This window comes from Dendrobium catenatum, unplaced genomic scaffold, assembly GCF_001605985.2.
Source record: "Dendrobium catenatum unplaced genomic scaffold, ASM160598v2 original_scaffold_86101, whole genome shotgun sequence".
In the NCBI taxonomy this organism is placed as follows: domain Eukaryota; kingdom Viridiplantae; phylum Streptophyta; class Magnoliopsida; order Asparagales; family Orchidaceae; genus Dendrobium; species Dendrobium catenatum.
In genome coordinates, this window is record NW_021404542.1 from 129727 (window position 1) to 143614 (window position 13888).

Consider the following 13888-nt stretch of genomic DNA (forward strand, 5'->3'; position numbering starts at 1 on the left):
TGGTAGCTTTTGGTTCTAGCCCCCGTTTTCTTCTCTCGGTTATCTATGCCTCTAATATGCAGGAGGGTAGAAGGACTCTTTGGGAAGAGTTAAAAAGCATTTCTCCGGTAGCAGGTATTCCCTGGATTGTTATGGGAGATTTTAATTGCTGCAGATTTCCCTCGGAAAAGTTAGGTGGGAATGTACTTCTTCAACATCAGCTTCATGACTTTAACAGCTTCATCTTTGAATCTAATTTGAATGATTTGGCATCCACTGGTCACTCTTACACCTGGTATAATCAAAGGACTGAGAGTCCTATTCATATCAAGTTAGATAGGATGTTGGTTAATGAACATTGGCTCACTTCCTTTCCAGATTCCTATTATGTGGTAAAAAATTCTGATGTCTCGGATCACTGTCCGGTTATTCTTAAAGCTGGAATTAGTCCTTCCACTCATCACAGGTTTTTGTTTAAGAATTTTTGGCTTAAGAATGAACAATTCTGGTTTCTTATGTTTGAGGTTTTTGCTGTTAAAACTAAAGGTAACCCTTTAGTAGACCTCTGTACCAAGCTTAAACTTTTGAAAAGGGCAGTGAAAGGGAAAAGTTGGGCTAATTCAAACACTATGGCTGAAGATATAAAGAAGATTCAAGACAAGCAAGCTGCTTGTCTTTTTCGATTGCAAGCTGGAGATGACTTAGTACAAACCTCTAAAGATCTGAAAAGCATAAATCAGGAACTTGAAGCTACCACCTCTTTGTGGTTTTCCTGGGTTAAGCAGAGAGCTAAAGCTAAGTGGTTAGCTCAGGGTGAGGATGATCTCAAATACCTTTATGCTAGGATTCGTATAAGGAGGAGTTACAAAAAAACTGCTATTACTCTGGCCATGTCTAATTCTAATTCTTCTTGGTCCGATGCTATTAAGGAAGCTATATCTCATTTCCAAAAGCTCTTCAACTCTCCCCGGAATCTTGATTTCAACATCAACATGTTCCCCACTGGTAATACTATTCCCCCTGAGTATATTGAAAATCTTATTGCTCCTTTCACTGACAAGGAGATAAAATATGCGGTATTCTCGGGAGCTTCAAATTCTACTCCAGGGCCTGATGGTTACAACTTTGAATTCTTTAAGTCCACTTGGATGGTTTGTGGTCCTACGGTTTGCTTTGCTGTTAAGTACTTTTACAATAATCCTTATATTCCGCGCTCGGCTAAAGCTGCTGCTATCACTCTCATACCTAAATCTAGTCATGCTGAGGATATTTTTGAGTTTCCTCCTATTGCTCTTTGTAATGCTATCTACAAAATTATTGCCAAAGTTCTTGCTAGTAGAATGAAATTCATTATGCCTTTCATTATAAAGGAAAATTAAGCTGTTTCATTCGTAATAGAATTTCCACTGATAATGTTTTACTTGTAAATGAAATTCTTCAATTTCATAGGAAATTCTCCAAGTTTATGCTTATGTGTGTGAAGCTTGACATCAAAAAAGCTTTTGATAGTGTCTCTAGAGAATTCCTTTTGGCTAGGATGCTGCAAAAAGGTTTCCCTGCTCCTTTCGTTAGGTGGATTGAAGCTTGTATTGAGGATGTGTGGTTCTCCTTGTGTATTGATGGGACCCTTGATGGTTTCTTCCCTTCTACTTCTGGACTTCGTCAAGGCTGTCCTCTGAGTCCATACCTTTTTAGTATTGTGATGGATGCTTTATCGTGTCTTCTAGACTGTAATCTCTCTGATAACAGGTTTGAAACTCTCACTATTGGAGATTACAAACTCTTCCACCTACTGTATGCCGATTATCTGATTGTCTTTGGGAAGGCTGATTCTAGTAATTGTGAGACTCTTAACCGTCTACTTCACAGTTTCTCTTATGCTTCGGGTCTTAAGGTGAATTATCATAAGAGCTCTATCATTCTACCTCCTAACTGTGCTAATGCTGAGGGTATTTTCTCTTCTCTTAATATCAATGCTCCTTCCTCCTTTATGAACTTCCTGGGAGTTCCCATCTCCCCCTACAACCCAAAACTGGCTTGGTTCTCTCAGCTTTTGGAAGGTGTTATTAAGAAGCTCTCAGGCTGGAAGGCTAAGGCTTTATCGTTTGCAGGGAGATTGCAATTTTTAAGATACACGATATGGAATACTATTGCTTACTGGATTAGGGGGAGCATTATACCGAAAACTATTCTTAAACAGATAGATAAGGTTTGTGCCAAATTCCTATATTTTAGGGACTCTAATTGCAAGAAAATGCATTTAATCTCTTGGAAAAATACTTGTAAGCCCAAAACAATGGGGGGCATAGGCTTACCCTCCCTTCATTCTCTTCAATTTGGGTTCAATTGCTCTCTTATTATCAGGAATTACAACTCTTCCAGTCCTCTTCCCATCTGGTTATTTAATGTTTATATTTCCCCTTGGAAGGAGCCTGGAACTAAGGCCTCTAAGTTCTGAAAAAGTATTTGTAAAGATGCTTGTATTGCCAAAGAAAACTTTCATTTTAATGTTTCTGTGCGCTCTAAGTTTGCTCTTTATTGGGATCATTGGTTTAGGGACAAACGTCTAGAAGAAATTGAGGAAGTTCGGCCTATCCTTGCCTCTTTCCCTGTGAATGAAAGTATAAAGGTTATTCTTAATGAATCTGGTTGGATTTTACCTGATTCGTTACCTGTAGATGTACACCAGGTTTTCTTGGAATTTCCTGTGCTGTTGGATTCTCATAATACTCTTTTTTGGGGTACTGGCAAGAATTGTAAGCAAAGAGATTATAGGGATTTTCTGTATAATAACCTCATCAAGGTTAATTGGTGGCAATTCGTGTGGCATAAGCATTATGTCATTAGATTTTCTTCCTTTTGCTGGATGGCCCTCTCTGGTGGCTTAAAACCACTAATATTCTGATATCTAGGGGTATGACTGTGAAGCAGAATTGCTCTTTATGTCACTCTGGTGTGGAGACGGTTAGTCACCTTTTCTTTGAGTGTGACTACTCTTTCGCTGTGCTTAAGGCTTTATTTAAAAATATTGGAAATTTGCTATTAAGACCATCCATCCTTCAAATATTTGAGTTTATTGATGAAAACTTTAAAAAGGAGAAGGATTTATTTTTTCTGATTATATGCTGTGCGGTTTATCATTTATGGAGAGAAAGAAATGAAAGAAATTTTGGTACTAATGTGGCCTCCTCTACCACCTTAGTACACAAAATAAAAGCTGCTGTTTTGGCAAGATTCTGAGATGGAAATCGAGGGAAGAGCTTATGGAGCTACTTTGAGATGCTTTACTGCTCGATATTTCGAGAGCTTTCTTGTTTCTCCTGCTGTGTTCTGTTGGATTTTACTGCAGTTTGCTTCTGCAGTTTTTTGGGTTCCGGTTTGATGGGCTAGGATGACAGAATTGCCACTTTCTCCTTTGGAGGGCAGATGTTTTGGACAGTTCATTTTGCAACCAGATAGAGAGAGCGGCAATTCCTGATCCCGTGGGTTCTCTCTTTGATCCCACTGCCTTCGGTTATGTTGGTTGTTTCTTTCTCTTTCTCAGTTTCTTTTTATAGTATTTATGGAAAGTTTTGTTTTATTCCCTGGTTTTGATCCTTTGGTCTATATTGGTATAGGTTCTTCTTCGCTGTTTTCTTTTACATGTAACTACCTCATTTTATAATGGAATGGGCTCTGCCCAAAAATTTCCCCAAAAAAAAAAATTTTAATGAAAGTGTTGTCCCATATACATGGATAAGATCAGCAAACATTGAGCTTGAACCAATCCATCACTCCTATGGCATCCGCTTCCCTTTCTCTTCATCCTTCCCTTATCTGCACCTGCTCCAGTGCTAGAAACACACTCGTTGCCACGTCCTTCTCTTCCTTCTACACGCCGTCTCTATCGTCCGTCGTCTTCTTCTTTAAGCGAACGAGATGGAGCAGTCGCCATTCTCCCATCCGATCCATGGCCCCTGATCTTCTCGGTGACTTCGGCGCCAGAGACCCCTTTCCGGCCGAACTCGAAAGCAATTTCGGCGAAAAGGTACTGGGGAATGAGAGCACGGAACATCGGATCCTTATCCCCAATCTCTCCGTTATATCCCTGGCTCAGCGGAGTTGCGAACCCGTTCCTTCTTCTCAACTCCCCTTGTCTAAGGAGGATGCGGAGAAGCTTTTGAAGAAGGTAAGGATATCGCTACTGTTTCTAAAGCACACTTAAGCATTTTCAGTGGTTGAATCGTCCCTTTTTTAACTATCTATCGAAGGCTTTATTGCTTTCTGCTTCAATGCTTGCCTTTAGATGTTTTGCTGTCGATACTGCTAAACTTCGAGTTTGTGGCGTCCATCTTTGCTGTTTGTTACTGAGCTGCTTATTAGAGAAAGTATATCATTTCTGTAATCACGTCATTATTTAATTTCTTAGTAGTTTCATATGTGTTGATTGTGTTTTCTGCTGAATATTCCTGTCCACATTTGAAATTGGGAGACCACCCTTTTTACGGTACTGCATACTTCTATATTCTCAATAACTTGGTAAAATGACCAAGCCATAATTGAAGAGTTTCCTGCAAGAGCATGGTTAGGAAGAAGATGAACAGTAGAATTAGAGAAAAACCCATGGTTTCTATTAGAGAGCTTGCGGTATATAAGAACCGAAACAGAGCTCATAAAGCTACAGTGTCAGAGACCGTTAAGGGTCAGAGAAGTGGCGCAGAGAGAGTATATGGTGTTGCCCATGTGGCCAATACCATTACTAATTATATCTGTACATCCCCCTCAAACTAACGATCTAAGGCACTGATGGTTAGTTTGTTCCTTGGAGTGATGAAGCGAGTCGTCGAGAGCGGCTTCGTCAGAATGTCAGCAATTTGATCTTCAGAGTTGAGATGAATTGCTGTGATTGTCTCCTTCTGTATGTGATCACTGAGGAAATGGTGATCGATTTCTATGTGTTTGGTCCGTGCGTGGAACACGGGGTTGTGAGCAAGGGACAATGCGGAAGCGTTGTCGCAGAAAATGGTAGTCGGTTTGTCGAGAGGTATCTGGAAATCTAGAAGGAGGCGGCGCAGCCAATTGATGTCCGAGAGGGCAGAGGCAAGAGCCCTATATTCGGCTTCAGTGGAGGATTTTGCTACCGTAGTTTGTTTCTTCACACTCCATGAAAGGATGTTGTTGCCGAGGAAGGTGCAAAATCCGGTGATGGATTTTCTGTCAGTAGCGTGCGTTGCCCAGTCGGCGTCACAATATATAGTGAGCTCGAGAGAACCTCTGGTGATGGGTAGACCGAGGTGTTGAGTGCCTTTGACATAGCGGAGAAGCCGTTTAAGCCGCGTATAGTTGTGGATGGTCGGGTTGTGCATGCTTTGGCAGATTGTATTGACAGCAAACGATAGATCAGGTCTAGTTACGGTGAGATAGTGTAGAGAGCCAGCTAGCTGCCTGAATTGGGTTGGATTGTCATACGGTGTGAGAAGAGGGGCATTTCTGGTGCCAGAGGGGGAGATAGCTGTGCTAGCTGGTTTGCTGTCCTGGAGACCGGAGGCGATGAGTATATCGCGAGCATAATGCGATTGATGGAGGAATGCGCCAGTAGCAGTGTATGAGATTTGAATGTCGAGAAACAAACTGGCTTGACCGAGCTGCTTTAGATCGAAATTGGCTTGTAATTGTTGTAGGAGCGAATTGATGGTGGATCAATCGTTGCCCGTGAGAAGAAGATCATCTACATAGATGAGTAGGTAGAGCTGAGTTGTGGCTTTGTTGTAGACAAGTAGCAAGGGGTCTGCCCGACACTGAATTGAAATCCGAAGTGAAGAAGAAACTCAGTGAGCTTTCAAAACCACTGCCGGGGAGCCTGTTTTAGGCCGTAGAGAGCCTTGTGTAGGCGGCATACGTGATTTGGATGATCCCGGTCTACAAAGCCTTGTGGTTGTTTCATATACACTTCCTCATGAAGGTCGCCGTGAAGAAACACATTGGCTACATCGAATTGTAGCTGTGGCAATTGATAATGAATGGCGATAATGAGGAGAAGGCGGATTGTGGGCATTTTGGCAACGGGGCTGAACGTGTCTTTGTAATTTACTCCGTATTGCTGTGTGAAGCCTTGAGCGACGAGTCTCGCTTTGTATCTGTCGATGGTCCTATTGGGATTGGTTTTAATCTTGTAGGTCCAACGGCAGCCAAGAACTGGAGCCTGAGGCGGAGGCGGAGTGAGGGACCAGGTCCTCTGTTTGAGCAGAGCTTCAATTTCTTCTGACACGGCTGCTTGCCAGGAGGGATGTTTGGAGGCCGCATTGTAGGATGTGGGAGGGGACATAGAGTCAGCAACAGCAAGTAGATCATATACTTTCTTTGGTCTAGAGTGACCTGTTTTGGATCGGGTAGCCATAGAATGTGTGGGAATTGTAGTGTTGGTAGGTAAGGTTTGGATATCAGGAGGAGATGTACTGATGGGTTGAGTGGTGGGAAGAGGTTTAGTAGTAGCTGAGATGGAGTTGGTTGATGGAGGAATGATGGAGTTGGGTGTCGGATGAATAGAGCTAGGAGTTAGGAGCATTGGAGGTATGTATGTGTTAGAGTGTGTGAGAGAAGAAGTTGTGAGAGGTTCGTTGTATGATTGTAGATGTTCATAGAAACGTACATGGCGGGAAATATGGAGTTTGTGGGTTTGAGTGTTGTAGCATTTATATCCTTTGTGATGTGGAGAGTAGCCTAGAAAGATACAAGGTGTGGATCTAGGAGCGAGTTTGTGAGGTGATTGAGGTTGTAGCCATGGGAAGCATAGGCAGCCAAACGATTTGAGGTGGTTGTATTGAGGGGGTTGGCCGTGGAGCAAGATGAATGGAATCTGAGAGTTTAATGCAGACGTGGGTAGTCGGTTTATTAGGTAGTTAGAGGTTTGGAGGGCTTCTGCCCAGAAACGAAATGGTAGATTGGCGGCATGTAGTAGAGTGCATGTGGTTTCGAGAAGGTGATGATGTTTCCTTTCGGAGACACCATTCTGCTGGGGAGTGTTCGGGCAACTGAACTGATGCTGAATGCCATGGGCTTGGAGGAGATTTTTGAATTCATGACTTGTGTATTCACCACCGGCGTCTGAGCGAAAGGTTTGGATGGTGGCTTTGAATTGAGTTGTGACCATTGCAAGAAATTGTTTAAATTTTAGATAAGTTTCATTTTTAGTGTGCATTAAGTAAACCCAGCAGTAGCGGGTAGCATCATCGATGAACACAGAGTAGTAGCGATAACCAGTTAGAGAGGATACAGGGGAAGGACCCCAAACATATGAGTGTATTAAACTGAACGGAGTAGATACATCTTTTGCTTGTTTTGGAAAAGAAAGAAGGTGGCTCTTGGCCACATTACAAGAAGTGCAGACAAAAGAAAATGAGCATGTCTTTAATTCGGGGAGAAGAGTAGATAATGCGGCCATTGCACGAGGATGAGCATGACCGAGGCGAGCATGCTAGATTGAAGCTGAAGTTGGTGTACCTGAAGATGTTGTAGTGTGGAGGGCTTTGAGAGGGTAGATTCCGTCTTGACTATGGCCACGGTGAAGAATGGTGTTGTCCCGTAGGTCCTTGATGACGAATCCACCAGGATCGAAGGATACAGATCATTGATTGTCAGTGACGAGTTTGGATATAGATAATAAGTTGTGTGATATTGAAGGAACGTGAAGAAGGCGAGTGAGTTTTAGCTTATGATTGGTTTCTGGGAGAGGAAGGATACTCGAGCCACTGTGGTGAATGGGAAGTGATGATCCACTCGCTGTAGAGACGGAGTCGGAGCCCTGGTAAGATGTTGGTTGCGGGATGTGTAGAACATCGGGTGTGAGGTGGGCAGAGGCCCCAGAATCGAGTATCCAATCGTTGCTGGGTGTGTTCTGGGATGAAGTGAAGTAAGCTCTGGTATTGGAGACCGATGGGGAGCTGTAGTTAGAGTTGTATCTATGCCAGCACGATAAGGCAGAATGACCAGATTTTCCACAAATCTGGCAAATTGGTCTCGGGGAGGAACGGTTCGTTTGCTGCTGAGTTTGGTCTTTCGGATACGGAGCTCTATACATGGTTGCGGTGGAGCTGGGAGGAGGTCCACGGCCCCTGGTACTACGAGGGGTTGATGGTTTCGCTCGTCCTTTGGACGAGTATAGAGCTTGAACATCACCTGTTGATGTCGTATCTTGCTGTAGTTCGGACTGAAGGTTAACTTCCTCACTGCATAGAAGCGAATATAGGGATTCCAGAGAAATCGTGTGAGGCGAGATTCGGATTGATGCTTTGAATGGGTTTTAGGAGGATGGTAAGCCCTTCAATGTGTATAGAATGACATCCTCTGTTTCTATGTGTGATCCGGCTGCAGAAATGTTGTCCACCAGAGATTTGATTTGTGCAAGATATTGAGGAATGGTTTGATCACGCATCTGAACATTGTGTAGCTCGTTCTTTAGCTGGAGAACACGAGAACGATTGGAAGGTTGCAGGCGAAGTTCCAATATGTTCCAGATGTTGTGAGAGTTTTTAAGATGAAGGATGTAAGGTAAGACCGAGGGAGATATTGTGGAAAATAGAGCAGAGACAAGGTTTTGATCTATTAATCTCCATAGTTTTTGGTCGGAGGGTGAGACCGGACTCGATGGTTGCTCTGTAAGATAGCTTTCGAACCCGTTGGCTGAGAAAGCTTGATGAATCTGTAACCTCCATACGCTTCTGTTATTAAGCTTCTTACTGTGAAGTGATCAAAGAAAAGCATTTTGTTTACATATATTTTGCTAGATCTATTTTTTTATTCACCCTTTCATTTTCATATTTGTTTCTTTTGTTATACTTGCAAAACCATCATACCATTGGTGAAAGCTGAGAGGAAGCAGTGAGTTGCCCAAGCATAAGTAGTTCTGAGGATTCTGTTGAGAGAATATATAAGCAGGGGTGTCAATTTCGGGTCACGGGTTGGGTTCGGGTCGACCCGGAATTGATCCGGCACTATTCGGGTCAACCTGAATCCGACTAATTTTTTACAAACGGGTCGATTTTTCGGACCTGAACCAGACCTGCTTTTGGGTGAACCCAACACGAAATGGAGGGAATTGGTCCACTTGAAGAAGAAGCACGAATGGCAGGCTGAAGCGGGCGTGCGAGGGTAGGCCGGTGAACAGTCATGACATGCCGGCGAAGGAACTAGAAGAAGAACAGCAAGCTGGCGTAGGGTAGCGACGTTTCTTCGACAGTTTGTTTGATTAGGGTAGCGACATTTCTTCGACAGTTTGTTTGACAAAAAAAATGAAAAAAAAAAATCAACACGGTGATGCCCTGACGGCAGGCCGGTGAAGGGAAGTGACGGGCGTAGCGGGCGTGCGAGGGTAGTGCTGGGATGATGGACGCGACGACGATGCGACATTGCAACTGGCGGACACAATGACGCCCTGACAATATGTGATGGTCTGACAGGTCTCTGACCGCGACATGGCACGACAAGATGGCCTAACATGTCAAAACAGGTTGATTTTGGGTTTCCAGATCAACCCAAATCCGACCCGATTTGACAAACTGGTCAAAATTCCTAATGTGAACCCAACCCGATTCGGTTCGGGTCGACCCGAACTCAAAAATTCCGTGTCTGGTTCGGATCAGATTTTCGGGTCATATCAAATATTGACACCCCTATATATAAGCTTACTTTGAGAGCTTATCTTTTGCAATAGCTTTGTCGGGTTTATTTAGTAAATGTGAAATCCATGGCAGCATTGCTGAAAACGAAGCAGATGTTGGTTTTGAAGTATGTGAGATTGGTTTGGTTTAAGAATCTTGAGCATGAGAAAGAAATAGAAAAAGTGCTTGTTAAAAAAACAAAAATAATGGGTAAGATATGGAGCTTGCATTATTCCTATATAGATTAGCCCTTGCTTTTCAATTACCTGATTCAGTGTGTGATGATTGATTAGATTCAGTAGTCATTCAATAAATGGAAAATTGAATTTAGTTTGCTTGAGTATTTCTTGAATTAGATTTGCTAGCAATTTTATCATTAAGGGCCTGTTTGGAATAACATTCTAGTTGTTTTGCTTTCAAATAATTATTATAATTTCATTTGACTATTAATTCTTGATTTCTTACTACTTTTCAAAAAATTTGTGATGAATTTTTTTTATTATCGGTGGAAAAATATTCTTTGCAACTTCAGTAGTTAGTTATTTGTCGTAGTAACTTCATAATCAATTTTATAAAATATTACAAAATATTATAGCCGTATCACATAGATTCTAAGGATTTGTTTGGGATAATTTTTCTGTTATTTTTTGAATTAGTTTTTTAGTAAAAAACTTTTTGAGCTAGAAATTTTTGTACTAAAAAAATATTTTAAAAAATAGTAAAGAAGTTATCCACAATGAAATCTAAATCTTTAAAATTTAAGGAATATGATAGATAAGAACTGATGTGTAAAAGAGACAGTGAGGACTAACCTCTTATATTTTGCTTGAAAAATCATTTCTTCATAGGGGTGTCAATTCGGGTCAACGGGTCGGGTTCGGGTCGAACCCGAAACTGTCCGATACCTGATTCAGTGTGTGATGATTGATTAGATTCAGTAGTCATTCAATAAATGGAAAATTGAATTTAGTTTGCTTGAGTATTTCTTGAATTAGATTTGCTAGCAATTTTATCATTAAGGGCCTGTTTGGAATAACATTCTAGTTGTTTTGCTTTCAAATAATTATTATAATTTCATTTGACTATTAATTCTTGATTTCTTACTACTTTTCAAAAAATTTGTGATGAATTTTTTTTATTATCGGTGGAAAAATATTCTTTGCAACTTCAGTAGTTAGTTATTTGTCGTAGTAACTTCATAATCAATTTTATAAAATATTATAAAATATTATAGCCATATCACATAGATTCTAAGGATTTATTTGGGATAATTTTTTGGTTATTTTTTGAATTAGTTTTTTAGTAAAAAACTTTTTGAGCTAGAAATTTTTGTACTAAAAAAATATTTTAAAAAATAGTAAAGAAGTTATCCACAATAAAATCTAAATCTTTAAAATTTAAGGAATATGATAGATAAGAACTGATGTGTAAAAGAGACAGTGAGGACTGACCTCTTATATTTTGCTTGAAAAATCATTTCTTCATAGGGGTGTCAATTCGGATCAAAGGGTCGGGTTCGGGTCGAACTCGAAACTGTCCGAACCCAACCCGTTTTTAAAAATGGGTCAAGTTTCCGGACCAGAACCCGACCCGACATGAATGACCCGAAATTGACCTAAAATTGCTAGTTTTCGGGTCCAAAATAGGGTCAATCATCTATTTTTTGGGTCAAAATCGGGTCAAAACGGATCAATCTCTGGTTTCCCGGTCAAATAGGAGTTTTCGTGTCAATTTCGGGTCATTTTCGGGTTGCTGGGTCAACCCGAAGCCGACCCGATTTTTAAAACGGGTTGATTTGTTGAACCCGAACCCGACCTGTTTTGGGTCCGGGTTGATCCTAAACCGGGTTTTTCCAGGTCGGGTTCGGGTCGTGTTTCGGGTCATGTCAAAAATTGACACCCCTATTTCTTCATCAAATAAATTAGCTCAATCCACCTACTCTATGTAGCTCCGAACATCAAAATCCAATGGATATTCATCTTTATAGTGATGATCTAAGGATGCTTTTCCACTGAAAATGGCAATTCTTTAGTACTTGTTTGATTGTAAGAAATGCTTTTATTCACAATTATGTTACATCACCAAAAAATCGCATTGATCAAGCTTGAATCTTGTGACATATTTAAGTTGGGATCTTCCGAAATTAAAACTGGGACCATGCTAACTCCAATTTCAACAAACTTATAATCAAATTGAATGACTAAATAAGATGATTCCATTGAAACTAAAATCGATCCAATTTGAGCCCAACCATATTCACAATTACAATAATTTCAGCAAGCTTATATTCACAATTACGATAATTTCTCCTTAGAGATATCCTTTTCTCGTGAATATTAGGGAGTTGGAGGCGTGAATATGAACCGGCCACTTGAACCAACCATTCCACTAACATAAAACATAAGATAAATTGTCAAAACAACCAATTGATGCCCTCGATCAAACGGCTGATATTAAATGCAATCTTTCGTGGTATTTTGAACCATTGGATTGAGGCATGCTTGATTTGGAGAGGTATGAAAAGAGTTAGGTAAAATTCATTTTGTATTCAAGTTAACATTTAAAAATTATTAAATAGATGGCATTTTCATTTTATTTATCATATATATGTATATATTAATTTTATATATTTTATAGTTTGACTTGATTTATTACATTTTGTTAATTATTCATTCATATATTATTAATGCTAGTTTTTAAAGCATATATTTTGATGTATATTCATTATATTTGCTCTATTAATTATTATAAATATATTACTTCACTCAAAGGAATAGAAACATACTACTCTGCTATATATATTTCTGCCCTCTCATCCCATTTTAGTTATTGATTTTCTCCTTTCCACCCATAGCCGTGCTATTATAGCAAGGGCAATGTGTTCACTACCGTGTTAATCCATTGTTTAGAGACCACCCATACTCAATGGAGAGATTATTCTTCACGGACGCCCGGACGTAGCTCTACGTCTAGAGATGAATCAGATGCAACTACGTCAGTGGTACAGAGCCGTAGTACCAAGCGATACTTACCAGTACCTAGCCGCGGTAACGAGCAAAGGGATGACATGGCACAATCAGGTTAGTCCCCGAACAACATTCAGCATCCGCTCAGAATAATTTTTTTGTCGATGCTAGTTTCCATACCTGTCGAACTACTTAAACTCTGCCCAACCTATGTGTTGTCATTTCCCAAGAATCCAAGATTGGAACAACCAGAGCTTATCAGTGGTAACCGAGAATTGGGAGAAAAGATAGGGTTTTGTGAACATAGAAATCCATTTGGTGAAAATCCCATCATCTGGTTCATATTCTGACCCATAGGTGATCGACCTTAAAGTCTTGTTTATTGTAAAGACATGAAGTTTGGGCTTTGGAGAGCGCCAAGAAAATTAAGCTGCTTCCCATGCAATTACTAAGAACACGCGCCCATAAAATTATTTTGCAGCTCCCTGTATCAAATAATGCTGAGCAAGCAAAGTGCCAAAAAGCATGTTATGGTTGTTAAAGCCTCCCATTCCTGGCATCAAAATTTGAGGATTATTGAAGTCATACTAGTTGGGTAGGGTGGCGCTTGAGGATATCGGGAAGAAAAATGAACAATTCAAAAGAGTCATCCTAGTAAAACCCTACTTTGTTGTATTTTTTATTATGTGTGGATACCAGACAGTCTGATTTGTCCATGTGAATAACACAACTCTTTTACTATTCACTAAACAAATTCAGACGGTTCTTCTGGTACAGTGTCTACACAAAATAATTTCTCATATGGAGATATAGAAGGAAAATAGACATCACTGATTGGAGATACGTGATTGGGAGATGGATTGTTGCTTCCTTGCACCTGATTTTGGTTTGGAAAGGGAGGAAAGAAGGGAAGCATCATTCTTTTTGATTTTTCAATTGTGAAAAAGGAAAACCATTTTAAGTTAGCAAAGTACATGATGTGAAGGAAGCAAAGGAGGCAGAGAGGGAGCAAGGAGATTAAGGGACTGTTTTGAAATAGGACTTAGGCCGGATTTGAAGCGGATTTGATCTAAATCCAGCCAAACGACAAAAAATGCAAAACCAAACATCATGTTAAATCAAAGTCATTACCTCTTTTCTTGTTAAATCCTGTATTTACTAAATCCTTTGGTTATGCGATTTTATGAGATTTGGCCAAAGAAGCACGCGAAAAGCGAGAAAGTTACCTTCATAGCAAGTGAGCTCTCTTGTTGCTTCCGATAAAAAAATGTTGTTAACTTCCGATCCAACTGGAAGGGAACATCATTG

At 40.4% G+C, this 13888-nt stretch overlaps 1 protein-coding gene across 1 annotated transcript; it reads left to right on the forward strand.

The window, feature by feature from the left end:
- Positions 1–3649: 3649 nt before the first annotated feature.
- Positions 3650–4198, forward strand: LOC110104183 (probable pterin-4-alpha-carbinolamine dehydratase, chloroplastic). Its single transcript, XM_020833173.2, has one exon. The coding sequence runs from the start codon at positions 3758–3760 to the stop codon at positions 4181–4183; it is 426 nt and encodes a 141-aa protein (XP_020688832.1). The 5' UTR covers positions 3650–3757; the 3' UTR covers positions 4184–4198.
- Positions 4199–13888: the final 9690 nt, after the last annotated feature.

Excerpts from the sequence above, each read along its gene's own strand:
- LOC110104183 (XM_020833173.2), top strand. The coding sequence starts at position 3,758 with ATGGCATCCGCTTCCCTTTCTCTTCATCCTTCCCTTATCTGCACCTGC.